The sequence below is a fragment of the Anoplolepis gracilipes genome, chromosome 15, assembly GCF_047496725.1.
Source record: "Anoplolepis gracilipes chromosome 15, ASM4749672v1, whole genome shotgun sequence".
Taxonomy (NCBI): domain Eukaryota; kingdom Metazoa; phylum Arthropoda; class Insecta; order Hymenoptera; family Formicidae; genus Anoplolepis; species Anoplolepis gracilipes.
Genome location: NC_132984.1, coordinates 4,001,334 through 4,019,079, shown reverse-complemented (window position 1 = coordinate 4,019,079; position 17,746 = coordinate 4,001,334). Strand labels below are relative to the sequence as shown.

General features: G+C 33.6%; 1 protein-coding gene across 4 annotated transcripts in view; it reads right to left on the bottom strand.

Moving 5' to 3' along the window:
- Positions 1-610: 610 nt before the first annotated feature.
- Calx (sodium/calcium exchanger Calx) overlaps positions 611-17,746 on the bottom strand; it is a 66,951-nt gene continuing 49,815 nt past the window's right edge. For all 4 annotated transcript variants that reach the window (XM_072907567.1, XM_072907568.1, XM_072907569.1 and 1 more), the window contains exons 6-9: positions 17,041-17,199; positions 11,094-11,265; positions 8,687-9,004; positions 611-7,589 (exon numbers count right to left, since the gene is read on the bottom strand). In XM_072907567.1, coding sequence (XP_072763668.1) covers positions 8,800-9,004; positions 11,094-11,265; positions 17,041-17,199 — 536 coding nt within the window. In that variant the 3' untranslated portion in view covers positions 611-7,589; positions 8,687-8,799. The remainder of the gene's footprint in view (positions 7,590-8,686; positions 9,005-11,093; positions 11,266-17,040; positions 17,200-17,746) is intronic.

Genomic DNA, 17,746 nt, shown 5'->3' with positions numbered 1-17,746 from the left:
TAGTAAAAATTCTTTATTGAAACATTATGAGCTCAATTATATATAGTAATAACGAAAATTTTTTGAATTTTTCAGGCCTGAGAATATACATATTTGAACACAGTTTGCGTGTGTATTTTTTAATTTAGATAAAATATGTAATGAAGTAAAATTAGGCGCGCGGAATATCGTAAGAAAGGAACATATTACAGTAGATTACTCTTTTTTCCGAGGAATATTTTTTTTTCCGCGTTCGAAACCTCCTTTTGTGCCTAAATTGTTTGAATAATCGAACTTTCGAGTATTGTAACCTGATCAAAAAATTGTTTCCTTTGATCAATTCCGTTTCAACTCGAGGAACTTCAGAAAATCTCCTTCAATTTCTATTTCAAACTATTCCAACAGTTTGATCACGCACTTTATCTGAATCGGGGTGTCTGACAGTGAATTCTAAGTCTCGAGAGAACTAATAATTTTCCGATCAATGTGTGTAAAATTTTATCATTAATCGTGCTTTATTTTACTCTACAGTTGTTTAATGTTAGATTAAAAGGGAAATCGAAAGAATTGTGCAAGAGAGAACAGGAAGGATTTAGAGTCCATATTTCGTAAGGTCTACTTTAAATCGTGTGTCACTTCATATTCAAGAGTTTAGAATTCTAATTTTTATTTTAATGTTTTAAATTTTTATTCAAGTATCGAATGCATACTTCACAAATGATAGATTGCATTCTTCTTCTAAACTCTTTAATCGGGTATTTGAAAATAGAGAGACAGAGAGACAGAGAGAGAAAGAGAGAGAGAGAGAGAAGGGAGAAAGAGGCATGAGAAGTGAGAGAAAATCAGGTAGATAGATAAATATATAGATAGATAGAAAAAGGCGAAGAGAGAGAGAGAGAATGGAAAGAGAGATAGGGGGAAAGAGACAGAAATAGAGAGATCGTACGTCATTGTTGAATCCTCGTCGACGACGCTGCAATGCAAACGAGCGCTGAGGTACGTGTAGCACTTTTGATTACGCTCGATTAATTATTCCCATTTGCTGTCTTCTCTGATTCCCAGGACGGGGGAGCCTCGCGTGCAACCAGGTGCGCCTCGAGTCGAAAGTTCGAACGTCGCGTGGAAAATGTTTTCCAAAAATAAATTTGTGTGTTATGATTTTCGCCTTTTTTCTTATTGTTTTCTTTTTTTTTTTTTTATTTCTTTTTTTTTCTTTTTTTTTTTTTTGATACTTGGTAATAAACACGCCCAGCGTGTGCGACGCAAAACTAGGGTGGGAAACAAAGGTGGACTTTATTCTCATTTCCTCGATGCGGAGTCAATTATCGCCGAGTCCTCTGGAGAACAATGAGATTGAAACGCGCCGCTGGTATCGCGTTATACAACGTGTTCGGAACATTCTCTTAGCCCACCTGGAGCACATTTCGCTATCGGCGAATTTACTGTCGTATATATATATATATAACTGTCTCCTTCGCTGAAACTATGTATATATATTCGCGTAAACAGCTGTCCAATCGGTCGAGCAGTCGAGCGACGAAGGTTCGGGGAGACGCCCTCGGATCCCGTTTTTACTGTATTATCACTTGAACGCTTTGCTATTGAGTGTCTTTCTTCTTGTGTACGCCTTTACTTTTTACGCGCACATTACATACTTACATAATACACAACTATCGCGAAACTCGGATTAATAAAATATTTATTCGCCTGTTGTTCTCATTTTTTTTTTTCCATTTTTTTTATACAAGCGTGCGCTTTTCTTTTCGTGGTTGGCGGTCGGAAATATTCTTCGACGTTTATTTTTGAGCTCTCGGTAGCAAAGGCATGGTTAAAAAGTTCTGCTTTCAGTAAACAGTAAATTAAACGTGCTGGAACGATCTTATGATTGAAATCATTGCGTTTAACTTAATTTGTAGACTAATAGTAGAAACTTTCTTTGCCGTTATAAGTTCCCATTACGTTCCTTTGCTATTAAATTAAATTATCTCTCTTTCTCCTCCTTGTACATTCAATTTACCTTTCCTTCTCTCTCTTTCTCTCTCTCTCTCTCTCTTTCTCTCTCGGAATCTTTTCTATTTACAGCCACATTTTCTGTGTATACATACACTATATACTTTGCATTTAAAATAAAATAAAATAAGTATATTCGCGGATTTTAAATAGAGAGACGAATATAAAAGAATTAGAAAATTACCTTGTATTTTTTTTTCTTGATTTAGCAGAGAAAGAAAAGATGGAATTGAAAAATTCAAATAAAAGAAAAATAATTGTTAATGAGTCGAAGAACGATAACGATTTAAGTCAGCATATTTCGCACACAATTATTTTAAAACGATAATTTTAATCTAATGAAATTTAATTTAACAATAAATTTAACGAAGAAAATGTTCTCTGTATTTAGAATATTTTAAATAATACATTGATTGCATGCGAATTGATTGATTAACAAATTTAATTACAACATCAGCAGGAACAAAGGAAAAATCGCAAAAGGAATATAAAAAAGAAGGAATCGACAATTTCAAAAAATTTATTCAACTGAAAGAAGTCAACAAATATATAATATTGATCCAACAGGCGGAATTCTTCAAAATTTTTTAATCAATACTATAATGCGTCAGATGCTTTAAAATCAAATTATTAAAAACTATTAAATATCTTTTATATTTATATATTGGTAGGCAATGGTTGGAAAGTACACTTATAATAAAATTACTTTTATTATATGTGTATATATATATATATATATATATAATTATACATATAATGTAACAAAATAAAGTTAAGAAAGTTACGAGATTAAAAATTAGCTTCAACACCGCCTCAATAAAATTAATAAAAAAAATGATTTTTACAACACATTTAATTATGATAATGTTGCCGTCATTTATAAATTTCAATTAAATTCTAAATTATTTTTAATAATCATTGGGACAAGAATAACACAAAAAAACTAATTATGTACAAATCTTACAGCATATACAGTGTTGCTTATAAAAATAATTAATTGTAAATGTAATTAAAATTATTATTTCGATAATTATATTTATTATATTAATTTGAGTATTCTTGAGTATATCTAAATATGCACAACTTTTATGATAAATATGTATATACTTTTGATTTATTTAATAACTTGAAAATTTGATATACTGTACAATAATAATTTGTTACACTCTCTTATTACAAGACTCTTTTTATTTTGCGTAGTAAGTACGTATAAATTATTGTATATTGTAATAAAAATAAATTAATTTAACATATTATTACGAAATATATTGAGCGAAAATATAATTAACGTAATATAATTAATTTAAACATTGTCAGACTGAAAGTGTGTTGCATCTACATTTTCTTTGAATTTAATATATCGCGTTTAATTAGAGTTGTTTAATAAATATTAATATAATATTAATATGTACGTCAAGCAGCCACATTAGTTAATATATCAGATTGAACGGAAGCAATTTTTTTTTTAGGACGGAAAAGAAACTTTGTATTTGTATTGTTTTGAAACGAAAAAACGGAATATACAAATATACTGGATTCAAACCAATTTAAAAATGATGAATGAAAACCAATTTAGCAATGACGATTTTTAATTAGACATTATATTCCGCAGTCATGTTGGATTATAATACCAAAATCAAAAGATTCTATGAATTATTTTTTCGAATGACATCTGAAAATAAACAACACTTTTCTCTCATTATTTCATCGTTAACGTTTGATGAAGCAAACTTGTAAAATGTAAAATTGACAATCAAAGTTAATTTATACAGACATTTATTAATTAACGAAAATAAATATTTATTATCATGTTTTGCAAGCTGATTCTATTAAGTTAACGGCATTTTCATAAAATTAATTTATTAAATAATACGAATATATATTAAACAAAACAAACGTGTCGATCAATGAAATGCAATTTAAATTTTGTAAAATAAAATAACAGCGATTTATATAAATCGAGATAATTGTACGTGTTCATTCTCGTATTAATTGAGATGTATGAGATATATATGATATTAAAACTGAAAGACTGCATAAATCTTTTCTATTCGGCATCATAATTCAATACGACTGTAAAAAAGAAAGAGAGAGAGAGAGAGAGAGAGAGAGAGAGAGAGAGAGAGAGAGAGAGAGAGAGAGAAGAACGAGAGAGAAGAAAATAGAAGGTAAAAGAGAACGAGAGAGTTCCATCGCGAGCAGAATTACACCATGAAATTTAATTGCCAAAGTAACAATGATTCTCTGTCCTTTCATAAATCGTGCTTTTTTGATCTATAACACAATAGCTTGAGAATCAGGATTAATGCTTGATCATTAGCTTATCGCCGCGCTTTCGTAATACTCTGCAGCAGCCACTAAATATGTCACATTTGTCATTTCAGATGTATTAGGTTGATACTCACAGATTTAAACGAGCTTATACTCCACGTGCAGCTCGTTTGGAGACGCAACTATTTTTAAAAGCGACATCCTCTGTAAGGGAAAGCACCTCGTCTTAAGACACCACACTTGACAGAGATTAAATCTGAGATTAATCGTTGACGATTGAGGGGGTGGGGGAGAGAGAGTGTGTGCGGGGAAACAATTTCTTCCTTCACAGTGTGTGTGTTACAAAAAAGCCGGTTACAAAATGCTAGCAATAATATTCGTAATCATGTTCGTATGAGGTATTTCTTTGCTCCTATCCATAAGAACATGTCGTCGCGCTCTCCTCTAAAAATGGCCGCCTTTATTTAGACGTACTCCCTAAAATCTCCGTAAAATCGATTCTTGTAACAATTGTAAACTTAAAATTCAATACTGGTCGCGCAAATGAGGCGGGGAGGGGGGAGGAGGGGGAGTGAGATACACTCTGAATCCAGATCGTGTATTCGATTAGATGCGATTTTCAAGCGATATCATATCGTAGATTGGTTTCGAGACATCCTGAAATGGGTGTCTTTGGGTTCTCATAGCGAGCCCAATTTGGATAACTGTTCGCCCCGCGTATGACGCGATCCTCGATCAAAGGCAGTGAAGACCAACGAGAACATTTTTACGCCCCTTCTTCTCAAAATTGACACCGTAAAGAATCGTTTATTTATTTATTTTTTTTTTTTTTTTTTTTCATTTTTTAATCATAATGCATTTCTTGAACTTTCGCGATTAGAATGCAGTCGCTTAAAATAAAAATTCGAAACATTTCGTTGGATTATGTTACACTTTGATTTCGCGGAAAAGAAATGTGATTCTTTAGGTTGTAATTTTGAAGAAACGAGTGCGATTTATTACATTCGAACGAAGGTCGCGATGCAATTCGCGGGGAGTAGGGGGAAGTGAGGGGGAGGGACGAGTCTAATCAACGTTTGTCGCGATATCTAGCTATCCTTAACAATTGTAAATATGTTTCTGTTGGTATTTAATAACGTGATCTTGCTAGCAAGATAGTTATTTAATTTCTTAACGCTTCACGTTGTCGTCCCGATTGACGACAATCTCGAAATCCCTCTCTAATGACGTTCATAAGAAAATGATGAAAATAGCTGAAGATTTCGAAAAATATTTGAAAGATTAGAAAACGTGTTTTATACAATACACGCAAGCTTTACATATTTTTTTTTATTATATCTTTTAAGGTTTGTCTAAGTTTTCCAAGTTTGAGAACGAGATATGTTTTGAAAATTGTATTTCTCATATTTTGTCAAGAATATTATTCAATAATTTTATGAATTTTTACGTAATCTAGAGTTTCAAGTTCAATGAAGCACATTATAATTATGCGTAATTTTAATTAATATTGCAATTTTTAAGAGTCGATGTCAGACAAGTCGACAAAGAGAGTTGTTTGATCAAAGTTTCATTAATTAATCGAATGATAAACGACTCGTAAGTTCAAGTAATTATTACTCGCTTATGAAAGTTCTCTCTATAAATTATTCATTGATATAAAATTCGAAAGATACGATTTGGATAGACGTCATTAACATTGACTTAATAACCTAGTCTACTTACTTGTGCAAAAAATTTAATTCGAACAACGGGAAAGTATAATTTTTTTCGCCGCGAACGCTGAGAGGGATTTATAAATCGTCTCAACAGGGTTGCCTGAGATCTAAATTCTACTACGCCATGTCTCACTTTGAATTCTAAACCGTTATATATGGCATTTACATTGAAAAAAAAACTCTCTAAAAAAGATTTCAATAACAATTTTTTTCCCCCACTTATGGGGAGCTTATCCTGATCTTTTACACATAAAATGAATCGCGCAATTTACTTGCGGTCGTTTGTCAAAAAGTTATTTATTTATTCCATTTCACACACATGACAGATGGCAATGACACAACGGCTGTTCTAGATCCGAAGATGAAAGGATCCGGCAACCTTGACCAATGGCAAATACGCATCACTAAAACGGCAAATCCGACTAGATTCGTACGCGTGTGCTGGTACAGACATACACGCACACACACACACACACACATACACACATTTTGTGGCTATGCAATTATTGCAACGATAAAAATGCACTATGTTTTCGAATTCTACCACAAATCCGACGCGGTCGTGCAATGTCGGACCAATCGCCATTTTTTTGAATCTCAGAGACTGCAAGTCTTTCGTCGCAAAAGTTTAACAAAAAATATATTTTACTCAAAGAAATATACGTCGAGGAGAAAGATATTTTCAACGAACAATACAATAATTCGACACTGATATATGTAACATCAGAGTAGAAAATAATTTTTTAAATATATGAAATGTGAAAAAGAGAGAGAGAGAGAGAGAGAGAGAGAGAGAGAGAGAGAGAGGGATTAAAAATTTGATTTTCAGACCTGGCCCTATATTGCACAACTACGTTCAATAGTTGCTCATTTCTGCTTCAGGTGCCTTCGCACTCGTTTGAAATCTCCTTATGAAAATCGATCCGACGTCAAAGACTCCCTCGACGCACAAAAGGAATATATATCGTACAATAATATATACGCGTGTATATAAAATTAGCGACGTCGTTTCTCTGGCGGAAAGAGGAATTGCACAATACGGTCCGCTACTAAAATACCATAGAAACCTGTACTCCTTTAGAGGATTAAATAAATACACGCACGTACTCGCGAGATTTTTTTCCCCTTTTTCTTTTTTGACCGCGTACACATACGTATACCTTCTTAAACATATCATATGTTCACTTCTTCTCCTTTCCTTTTTTTTGATTGCAGCCAAATTCTCCTCGCGGGCGAATTACGGCATGACTAGAACAACGCACTTATCTTTCTTTCTTTTTTTTCTTTTTCGAATTATTTTAAGGCAAACCCACTTTTTTCTTTTCGCGCACACTTCGCTACCTTTTCTTCCTTCCTTCCTTCCTTCGTTCTCTTCTCGATCGATTCTCTTTCTTCTCTTCATTAGACGGATTCACGCAAGCACGCACACTTGCGCTCTCAGGTATCTTCACACGCATACGCACGCACACATACACGTATCCACTCATTTAATACGTCACGCGATCACGTTCGTTGTTAATTGTCTCAGGTCGGGGGTGAACTTATGTGAGTTCCCGGCACAGTTCAGAATTTGTTCTTCGCGGAATCGTGCCATTCCGATTCCGCTTCTGTATCCTGCAATCAAAATCGGGGATCGTTTAAAGAAAGATTTATACGGATAAGAGAAGGAATTAAAAGGAGTTGGGTTACGATGCTAAAAAGATGTAGAAAATTAGCCTAAATTAAAATGAAATGAGAAAAAAATAATAAATTTGAAATTAAGGCTCCCGAGTAGTCACCGCGGCCACATTGGATCCTGACGTCATAAGCGAGAAATAATAGCCAAATTATTCTTGCGTGCCATCTTTAAATAAAAAGATATTTCAATGAAATCATGGATCGCTTTGGCACACTTGTAAAAGTGTCCGAAAATTAAGCTTTCTCTTTGACAATTAATAAATAGCCGTGAAATGAGTGTCAAAATAAGCCTACTTACACGGGAAAACACGCGGTTTCACAGTTATCTAAAGAAAGGAAAAATGTTCCTTCCACATGGTATATTCCTTGCTAAGCTTTTTATTTAAAAATGGCACGCAAGAATAATTTAGCTGTTATTTCTCGCTTATGAGACGTCACGATCCAATACGGCCGCGGTGATTACAGAAAAAAAAGAAACAGATAATGCAAGATAAAAAGAGAGGGCAATAATGATTTGGTTCTTATTTCTACCGTAGTTATGGCTGTCGCCAACTCGGAGTTTCTCGGCGACTACTCGGGAGCCTTAATATACAATAATTTCTGAGTGATTTGCAGTATAAATTATTCTTCCATATTATTATGCGTTCCAAATAAAATTCTTAAGAATATCTCGTAAAACAACAAGCGATGTGTAAAATAAAAAATTCTTTGTTTAGTTTGGATAAATGAATTCGAATGTAAATCACGTGAAACCAAAGACAAGAGGTTGTCTGCAAGGATCGTGGTCATTCGCTATATTTAATCTTGGCTTAAGACATCTCTGTCGATTACCTTCCGAATATCTGATCATATTAATTTATATAGTAGTTGAATTCAACAGCTCGCAACAGCACGAAACGATATCGTTGACGCTTTAATGGTGTCTTGGTGTCAATGTGGGCTTTCGATATTTTCCAAAAATAGACACGGTATATGATCTTGAACCGCACGGCAATCGAAATGCGCGAAACTGTTAAAACAGTTGACAGACTTACCGGATAGTAGTTTCGTTGAGCACACGCCTTGGCGAACGCCAGAGCTAAGATAGATATATATATACGTAGTGGATAGGCCGACGTAATGGCGTTGCACGGGCCTTTTTCTTAGTTTAGAAGCCCTGGATTACGCCGTAGGCCTCAAGGGTGGACATGATGAGGTAGAGCAGCCAGAGGGAGAAGAGGAACGTGGATGTGACGACCTTCGGTATAAAAGGTCCCCCCAATTCGCCGCCGATCGACTTCATTCGCCTCACCAACAGCACCACGATCACCAGGCAAGCCTCGCTGCAGAATAAGGTGACTGAGAAGGCCAAGCTGCGTCATAAAATATGTCACGGAAATGTAGTTAGAGAAAATCCGCCTATGTATTTGGAATTTTAGAGAGACGCGAAAGAGGTCAAACGGGTAAAGTACTGAACTTTACGACTATTTAAAATCATCTCTCTCCACTCTCTTTCTTAAAACGATATATTAATAATATAATATTAAGTAAAATAACAAAATAATAAATATATTATAAATTATTAATTCCTGAAAGTCTTAAAAATTAACGCGATTTATGGTTGGCTCGAACAAACTCGTATATTTATTAGATAAGTGTAAAAATTGATCAGAGGACATCTTCTTTCTATTTTGTTGAGACTTCGAACTCCAGATTTCAGCGAGATTTCTCGCTTCGAAGATAAATGGGAAAACTTGGTCGCCACGATGGCAGATTCATTCCCAATTCCGGATCGACAACGTCGAAACTTGACTCTCGTTTAAGGTAGATCGACGGATGGGCATTTGCAAGTTCGATAACTATGTGTGCACCACGAACTGACAATTTGACTGACGACTTGTCGCTTAAATTTTTTTCCGGAAAAGAAGAGGCAAAATGTACTACTTTTATCGAAATTTTGTGTTAATAAAGCGGACGCGATAATTTAATTGATTAAAATATGCAAAAAATATTTTATGTCATTGATTTTTGCGAAAATTCTATATACTTTGATGCAAAGTTGAATCTCGTGAACGGTAACTCTCGTCGAAATCCTCGTAAAATAGAATATCAGCACCGTAGCGTAGAAAATTGTGAAGGGATTCACAACTGACGACTTCTACGCGACGTTATTTTCCGGACGAAATAATGCACGCGAAATGTTGAAAATTCAAAATTCAAACTGTCATTTTAACGGAGAATTTATGAATTCACAAATTTCCAAAACAGTTCTGATCAATTCGGTGTAAAATGTCACATCTATTAACCCACGAGCCATAAATTTTAATTTATTACACCGATTTTTTTGAAATTTTATATCTGATGGTTTTACGGGTCGCTGATGATAAATCTGAAGTCAGATTTTTAAAATTAAAAAAAAAATTTTTTGAAAGTTTGACCCGCTATATTGGATTGCATTTTTTAATTTTAAAATTCTAATTTGACAGATTTGGATTCAGTGACCCGGAAAAGATATTCAAATTATTTATTTGAATTTATAGTAGAAAATATTGATATTTCCATATTTTTTTAATGATTATAAGAAACAACGAAACGAAAAAAACTGAAACAATTCTGAAAATTACTTCAGGGTATCCTGAATATTTGATTAAATAGTCGTTTTAATATTAGATAATAGATTAGTAAAAAATAAATCATTTTCATAAAAAGCAACAACTTTGACTATTTATTCGTTTATAATAGTTATGCAAATAAAAATGTACTTTGCTTACTTTTTTTACAAAAAAAAACCGCTATTAACGGTGAGAAATTTGTTAAAATAATTAAAAACCGTTATAAAAAAGGTCTCACTGTTGAGACACTATGGCTCAAGGATTAAAACGGATAAACAGCTGATTTTGAATTCTTCCGTCGATGCATCATTTTTTAGCGCGATATGCAATGACGATCACACACGTTAACTGTTGCAACATCGTCCAAGCTGCTCTCGTAATGCCTCGATCAAATTTCTTGAGGATAGTTTCACGAACGAGATCGTAAATGGGAAATGACGGCCGGTTATCGAGGACATGTCGCCATTTTACTCTGACCCTAATATTGTCTCGTTCGACATCATCGTGGATCATCTTATCTGATCCTGTCGTGACAACGTCAGATCTATCGCGAAAACTATCTAGATTAATTAAATACACGCGTCTTAATTAAAAGATATATCTTCAGAAATGCCTTGACTTTGGGGTTTTTTTTTTTTTTTATAAAATTGATATCGCTTCAAAAGAGTGATCGCGTCATCATCTGTCACATTAAAAAGCGTCTTTCAGGAGGAAGTGGTTTTCAATAATTTAGCGATTCATCTCCGGAAATCACCGAATCATGCTCCGAACTGTTGCTTAAATGTATAGCGAATCGAGCATTTTCTTTTTTTTTTTTTTTTAATGATAATTGTTTGATTGATTCACTTACTTGCCGGGTTCGACGAGGAACGGTTCGCTGTGGCAGGCACGATAAATGGCGGCGATACTCCACGCGACGCCGATCCCCAGGAAGACGTTCACCGCGTTACTCCCGGTGACATTGCCCACGCTCGCGTCGGCGTACTTGTCCTGGCAAGCTGCCACTTTGCTCGCGAACGTATCTGGAATAAATCCGAGTCTTTGTCATTTTAACGAGTAGAGAATATATATATATATATATATATATATCGAGAATATATATATATATATATATCGAGAGCACCGAGATAGGAACTACCGAAGAACAAAACGTGACTCTTGTTAGAAGAGTATGTATTCTTACGTTTTTCTCTAACTTTATGCAGTTATTATGGTACAGAATATTATACGTGTTATAGTAAAATACAAGTAAAACCTTACCTCGTACCATATTTTTCATTAAAAGACTATATATAATAATCTTTTAAAAAAAAATTACGTAGGCATCTACTCTCTAGGTATAAAACAAATACAAAAAATAATTAATAAACTTTAAATAACACGTCTTGCATATTTTTATTATACCTCTTGAGATTTGTAAAATTTGCATCAATTGCTGCGAATATATAAATTCAATTAATTGATAAAATCAATCAAGAACAATAAGTATGTGTAAGTGAGATAAGACGTTGTAGCTTTAATAAGAAATATCGATGTTGTAAAATCAGTTCAATGTATAGCTATTGTGTTTCAAACGCGCGTAATAATATCGTATTGTAAGGCCGACGACCGAGATATCTATGATATGAAAAATGCATTCGTGTTGTGTACGCATACATATACATCGGTCGTCATTTATTCCCTGAGATATTTTTTTTCCCGTTATCACTTTTTCATCGCCCATTCCCTCGCTCCTATTTTTTAATAGAATGAACAATGGACATTTATATCGGAATTTAGAACTTGTATCAGAACGCTGAAGTGCTTAAAACTACTTGAAAATAACGAGAAACGCAATCACACAAGTGATACTTTATTATTATTCTTATTTTTATTATTATATTGTTTTACTTTTTATTATTATTTTTTTTTTTTTTTTCAGTCAGTATATTTTCATTTTCATCACTATCAATTTCTAAAATAAAATTATAAATTTATTATATATAGTTCACACATCCTTAAGCAAGGACAGTCTTTAAATTCTAATATACAGGGTAATGCCGAAATAGCGTGAGAAAATTTATTCGTAAGCGTAATATTTACCGTTAACCTTAACCCAGTGCCGCTTTTATCGCGACTCGCGCGTATTACGTGCACTTGATTCGCAGCGTTTGTGAGATAAAACTGCGTTTCATTGCAACGGGGAGGGGGGGGGGAGGGGAGGGGTGGATTTATGGGACGCATCCCGTCGGGAATCGGAGATCGCCGCGGCTGCACCGAGGTAGAACGATTTGCGGCTGATGCTTCGACGTTTGGCGCCGAGCACGCGATTCAATATCAGTTTTGCAGTTCACAGTTCGGAACAAGTTCGATGCAAAGTGAGTTCGGCGAGTTCGCGTGTCGTTACGCGGGCAAGAAAATCCCGCGTCACGAGATAGATTCGCGAAACGTGGTGTAATAGCACACGTGTGCGCTCGAAATTCAGTCTCGGAATTACGTTATACATATACAATATATAATATATAAATGCGAGAGTGTGACAGAAGAAATAAAATTTGTCGTTCTGAATTAATTGTTCGAGAACAGGGTCCTTGTATAAATTTATATATCCCCGGGGGACAAGCATTTTGATACGTATACATATATTTTTCATCAGAGAAATTTCTTTCATCATTTCCGATGTGCAATCGATAAGAGTTTGTCAGATCTCTCTTTGCCGCGCGGTGTCCTGCAATTTTTCATTTTCCTTTTACTTTGCGCTGCCGTTATTCCGTGTACTCTCTCCGTGTACTAATTAATCAATCGAACTAGCGAGCGCGATTGTTTACGCTGAGCTTACGCTCGTCGTCGGTGTACGTCGTTGATATTCACTACTGCCTGTCGTCACAATACTAATGCCCAATAATTCATCAACCGTGAATGATAGTCAGCCTTGCATTAATTCAGAGCATAATTAATTGTTTTAACGATTGCTTTGTCAATTTATTAATAAAATTGTTACGCTTATATACAAGGTTTATTAATTGTCAACTAAATTTGTAATCTATTGCAACGATTGGTCGATAATTAAGAAAAAATGGATTTTTATTGTATAAAAAGAATATAAATTTGTACATAATTAATTACAATATGAAAGGATTGTAAATATAATTAATTACGACGTTATATAATTCTGTGACTTATAAAAAATTATAATATACAGTTATTTATATTAGTCGGTAAAAAAAAATTCGATATAATATAGCGACAGTCACAACATCAGTAACAACTTATTAGTAGCAACAATCGCGATGAATTGTATCGAATATTGCGCGCAATTCTCGGACACCCTGTACAGGTAGTCTCAGGAAATTCTTCGTGCTTTTTTTTTTTTTTGTCGGCAATGTACGGAAAGGAGGATCTCGCCGAACCGATCTCAAACGGTACTTTGGAAGATCGTAGGTACCCTTTGGCATAAATATTGATGAGTCTCGGGGAGAAGAGAGTTACTTGCGGAGTTTCTACGAGGAGAAGAAACACCTAGAGAGATAGTAGCAGAAGGAGAGGCATAGCGACTTAAGTAATCTAGCCAGGAAACCAATACGTCATGCAAATTTTGTCGATATTCGAACGTGATGGCTCAGCCTCCGGGACAGATACAATTTTGAAGCGCATAGTCCGTTATGCGATCTAGGAAAAGCAAAAGGGGTCATTTCAACACTACAGAAAAAAATATATACGAAGATATCGTATATGACACAGGGATATGTATTTTGAAAATCAGGCATCAAGATTAAAAGAGAAAGAGTCAGAGAGTTTTCTTTAAAAAAAAAAGAATCCAGAATGGTTGCAGATAAAAAGAAAATAGAAAAATATTTCGAAAGAAAGAGAGAGAGAGAGAGAGAGAGAGAGAGAGAATAAAAGTGTGGAAGAAATTGTACGATAATAAAATATTCTCTACAACACGAATGTTCATTGAATTTTTTAACCATATGTATATATATTCAACCGTTTTACCGACAAAAAGCATGCTTTATTTTATACTCCACGGATAGTGAGAGAAAAGACAGTGAAAAAGTTACCTCCACCACTGGAATATATTTACTTTTATATACCTACTTTAATTTATAGCAAATGCAAAGGTTTCCAAGAAAAAGGCTATACCGTGATGCGTCTTTAAATAATGATAGCTAAAACTGTAGCAGAATTTTAGAATCTCTTTATTAATTCCTATTGTCAAATTGGGGTAGTTCACTGCGCATTAATATTTTATAGATATATTTAGGATAATCAATTTCACGCAAGGCAGACGCTGTTTTAGATGTAAATTTTCGACATATCCTGTTGACCCAGAAACTTGAAATGTTACGGTTATCGTTAAGCTTTTAATAGCTTTTGATAACGCTCACTCAAGTGACTTACTAAATACTTTTATTTCGTACGAATAGGGCTTTAGAAAAAAATAGTAGATAATACAGAAGTTAGGGGTCGCAATATTGCTGTTGAAAATTTTAATGTATATTGATTAATTAATTTCTCTCTCTATAATTATTTGGATATTTTAATATCTATTTGTAATAATACATTTAGTCTCTACAATTCAATGGAAATATTAAAAGCTGCTTTAATATAGTGCTTATTTTTTTATAATAATTTAAATTGTCACGTAAAAATGTTTGAAGTGTGAAATATTCGAGATACTTGAAAGAATCACACAGCACAGAATGTTGCAGAGACATTGTAAAAAGAGATGTATAATAAATGAAAAATCCAACAAGATTAAAATATATTGGAAGCTCGTAGGGCGTTAAAGATGCCCCTTGTCTTTTCTATATATTTGAATTTAATTCCTTCAGAAAAAAAGTAGTAAAAATGCTATAGAGTGTAAATGTATAGAAGCCACAGGACAAATTTTAAGAAATGCCAATCAATTACTAATTTCAGCCTAGACGAGATTGGAAAATCTGGAAAAGATATTGAAAGAAGATATACGAACATTCAAGTAAGCTAATAACCTTATTGACCTTCGATTTCAGTCATTTTCGTTATTTCGCGGCCAGGCACGTCTTGGGTCTCTAGAAAAATACAGAAACGTTTCAATACCTATTATAATGTTACATTATAATTAATTATAATTAACGCACACATATTATTTATCAAATTTATTTTTGCTTTTATTGAGAAAAATGCACATGTAAGAGAGAAAGATGACGCAAATCTTTTTTCTTTTTTCTTTTTTTTTTTTTTTTTTTTAACATCTTCATGTTTGTTCAACAAGATTATCTCTGTAACGTCGTGTGTACATGTTTGCAGAAACGTTGCATCAACACAAATAAATTTTATTTACAATGCGAGCTATCCCCGAGAACGGACGTTTTAATATGGCTGCAATTTTGCACGACTATATTGAGCGACGGGCTCGCAATATTGCAACTTTGCCATGCAACATTTCCGCAACGTTTCTGTAACTTTCCCTGGGCCATACAGGCGTTCAATCCAAACTTATGGTTAGCACGCATCAAACGTTCCACCCCGTATGCGAAAGGACACGGGTTGTAGGCGGCTATTGTTCCTAGACTACAAAGACCAGCTGCAATAAATTATCGCCGCACTCCTGTAATCCCAAAACGCTGTCGCAATATGGCGGACGCCATAAGTGGAATGCGACCAATGCGAGATGCGAAGGTAAACTAACAGGACAGAGGCATATTAATCGCTCCTTTAATACAAGACAGTCTTGGAATATTATTCTCCCTTTCTCTCCTCCTCCCTTAATATATGTTACTATCTCGTATAATTTTGAAAACACACCACCGATAAATAATATTTTTCTACTGAAACAATATTATTGCGAACAATTGTTATTAAGTACACGTTCTTATAACGTTTTTGTAATAATAAGAAAATTTAGTAAATTATTGCAAAATCACATCGCTGTGTTTTCTACAAAAACAACACGACTATTTGATTACAGTTAACATATACATAATATATGCGTTTACGATGAGTATATTATATGAAACAGAAATAAACGCCAAAATAAACATACGATGTAACGCGGATGCTTGCACTTTAATAATTTTAGAACTAGGAATTAAGATTTGTTGCGCAAAATCGTACAGCGAGGAATTTCCGAAAGTCATTCAACTTTCTTGCGACATAAATAAAGTTTTAGAGTGACAGCAATTACGTTCATTAAGGTTTTATAACTTTTCCAACATGGCAGCGTTCAGTGCTGTTCCTTCTAATTATATCGTCGAAAAAAGCTTGACAGAAGGCTATTTATCAAATAGAAGAGAATATGAAAAATCTGAATTTTTTCATCCATTATAAGTAATTTTTCAAGCTAATAAAAAGCAGTAAAAATTATGACAATTATTTAAGCAAAAATAATTATTCAAAAAAATAATAGATTATAGAAATATTTTAACAATTATTTTTTGAGAACGAGATAGTAATTCGGTTATTTAAAATCATACATAATAAAGAATATCGAAATTTTTTACAGCAGTTACAATACTTAAATAGCAATCCCGTTATTGAAACTTTTAAACAACCTTAAAACAGTATTAAAATATTTTTTATCAAATATTCGAATTAAACAACATATTATTATCAATAATTGTCAAATAATCATCATATTATTATTCAGTTATACAGAGCATAATAAAGAGTAAAATAAAGAGAATAGAATTTTATTTGTTTTATAATCAGTCTCAATAAACTTGGTCAAAAAAAAAGAATAAACAAATTTTGTGGATAATTTCCGGGGCAACGCAATAGCTTGTAACAGTTTTGCATGATCTGGAGAAATTCGTGAAATTTTGTTTGACACTTACCGGGGATGCTCGTACCAAGGGCGACGAATACCACCGCGGTGACAGAGTCCTTGATGCCCAAAGTACAACCGAAATACGAGGCGACGTCGCCGATTATTGCCGTCACAACACCGATCCCCAGGATGCTGATGATGAAGCATAAATAACCGCCGGCGATATCTAAAATTTAACGAGATAATGTTGTCTTTATTTTCTCTAATATATTTTAATATATATTTAATATCAAACTGTAGGCTTTCTGCAAGTGTAATGAAACAAAATTACAAAAATTGGAAAATTAATTAATATATACAATTATTTATGAATAAAATACAAAAGATAAAAGAATATAAAATAAATATTACGAGATGATTATAAAAAATTAATTAAAGTAATTAATTAAAATGATAATTATGAGAGTATTGTTAACATTTATTTTACTAAAATGAATATTAAAATAACATTTTTGCAGCTGGATAAAAAAAAACATTGCCAAATGAGTGCTCGAATTATTTTGCATGATATATAATTAAGCTGTGTGCGAATTACAAAATGTGCTCCCCGTTTGCATAATACGCCAACACGAACCATCACATAACCGCACGTTCGAGAGCTCTCAATTAAGACCCCGTAATTTTTTTTCCGTCTGTATTTACTCTTGAGAATAAATGAGCTACTTTAGCTTAATCTCATCTAGATTGTTGAAATCACGAAGCGCATAACGTTA